Source organism: Seriola lalandi, unplaced genomic scaffold, assembly GCF_002814215.2.
Source record: "Seriola lalandi dorsalis isolate HSWRI2012SDOR001 ecotype SW California unplaced genomic scaffold, Sedor1 jcf7180002051333, whole genome shotgun sequence".
In the NCBI taxonomy this organism is placed as follows: Eukaryota; Metazoa; Chordata; class Actinopteri; order Carangiformes; family Carangidae; genus Seriola; species Seriola lalandi.
The window spans coordinates 2,066-2,550 of record NW_019521886.1 but is presented as its reverse complement, the minus strand read 5'-3'; the positions used below and the strand labels follow the sequence as shown (position 1 = coordinate 2,550).

Here is a 485-nt window from a genome sequence, read left to right as displayed (position 1 = left end):
CTTCTTTTTTAATTCAAATTGACATCACACTTTTTGCTTCTGTATATGTAGAAAACATACACACATTCAGGTGTCTTGTTTTTTTTTTGCACCCTCTCCTGCAGTTTGCTCCTGAGGTCCACGTGGGTGACGGTCTGGGGATGGACCTGAAGTTGTCCAACCAGGTGTTCAACTCTCTGAAGCAGCACTGCTACAGCGAGCAGAGACGCAGCTCCAGGCTGCACGAGAAGAAGGAGCACTCCACCGCCGTGCGTATATTCAGTATAATCATATATTCAGACCAACACGACGATCAAACACTCAGATCAGGAATGATAATAATAAAACACTCCTCTCTCCTCAGGAACAAGCAGTGGACCCTCGCACTCGCCTGCTGATGTATAAGATGGTGAACGCCGGCGTGCTGGAACACATCAACGGCTGCATCAGCACCGGGAAAGAGTCCGTCGTCTTCCACGCTGACGGAGGGAGGTGAGTGGAGAGAG

At 49.3% G+C, this 485-nt stretch overlaps 1 protein-coding gene across 1 annotated transcript; it reads left to right on the top strand.

Moving 5' to 3' along the window:
* Positions 1-85: 85 nt before the first annotated feature.
* On the top strand, positions 86-475 carry LOC111649606 (serine/threonine-protein kinase RIO3-like). The gene is made up of 2 exons (XM_023399350.2): positions 86-248; positions 344-475. The coding sequence occupies exons 1-2, from the start codon at positions 141-143 to the stop codon at positions 473-475; spliced, it is 240 nt and encodes a 79-aa protein (XP_023255118.2). The 5' UTR covers positions 86-140.
* The last annotated feature ends 10 nt before the right edge of the window (positions 476-485 follow it).

Coding starts and splice junctions, on each gene's coding strand:
- LOC111649606 (XM_023399350.2), top strand. CDS start 141: ATGGACCTGAAGTTGTCCAACCAGGTGTTCAACTCTCTGAAGCAGCAC. Junction 249..343: donor AGAAGGAGCACTCCACCGCC/GTGCGTATATTC, acceptor CTCTCTCCTCAG/GAACAAGCAGTGGACCCTCG.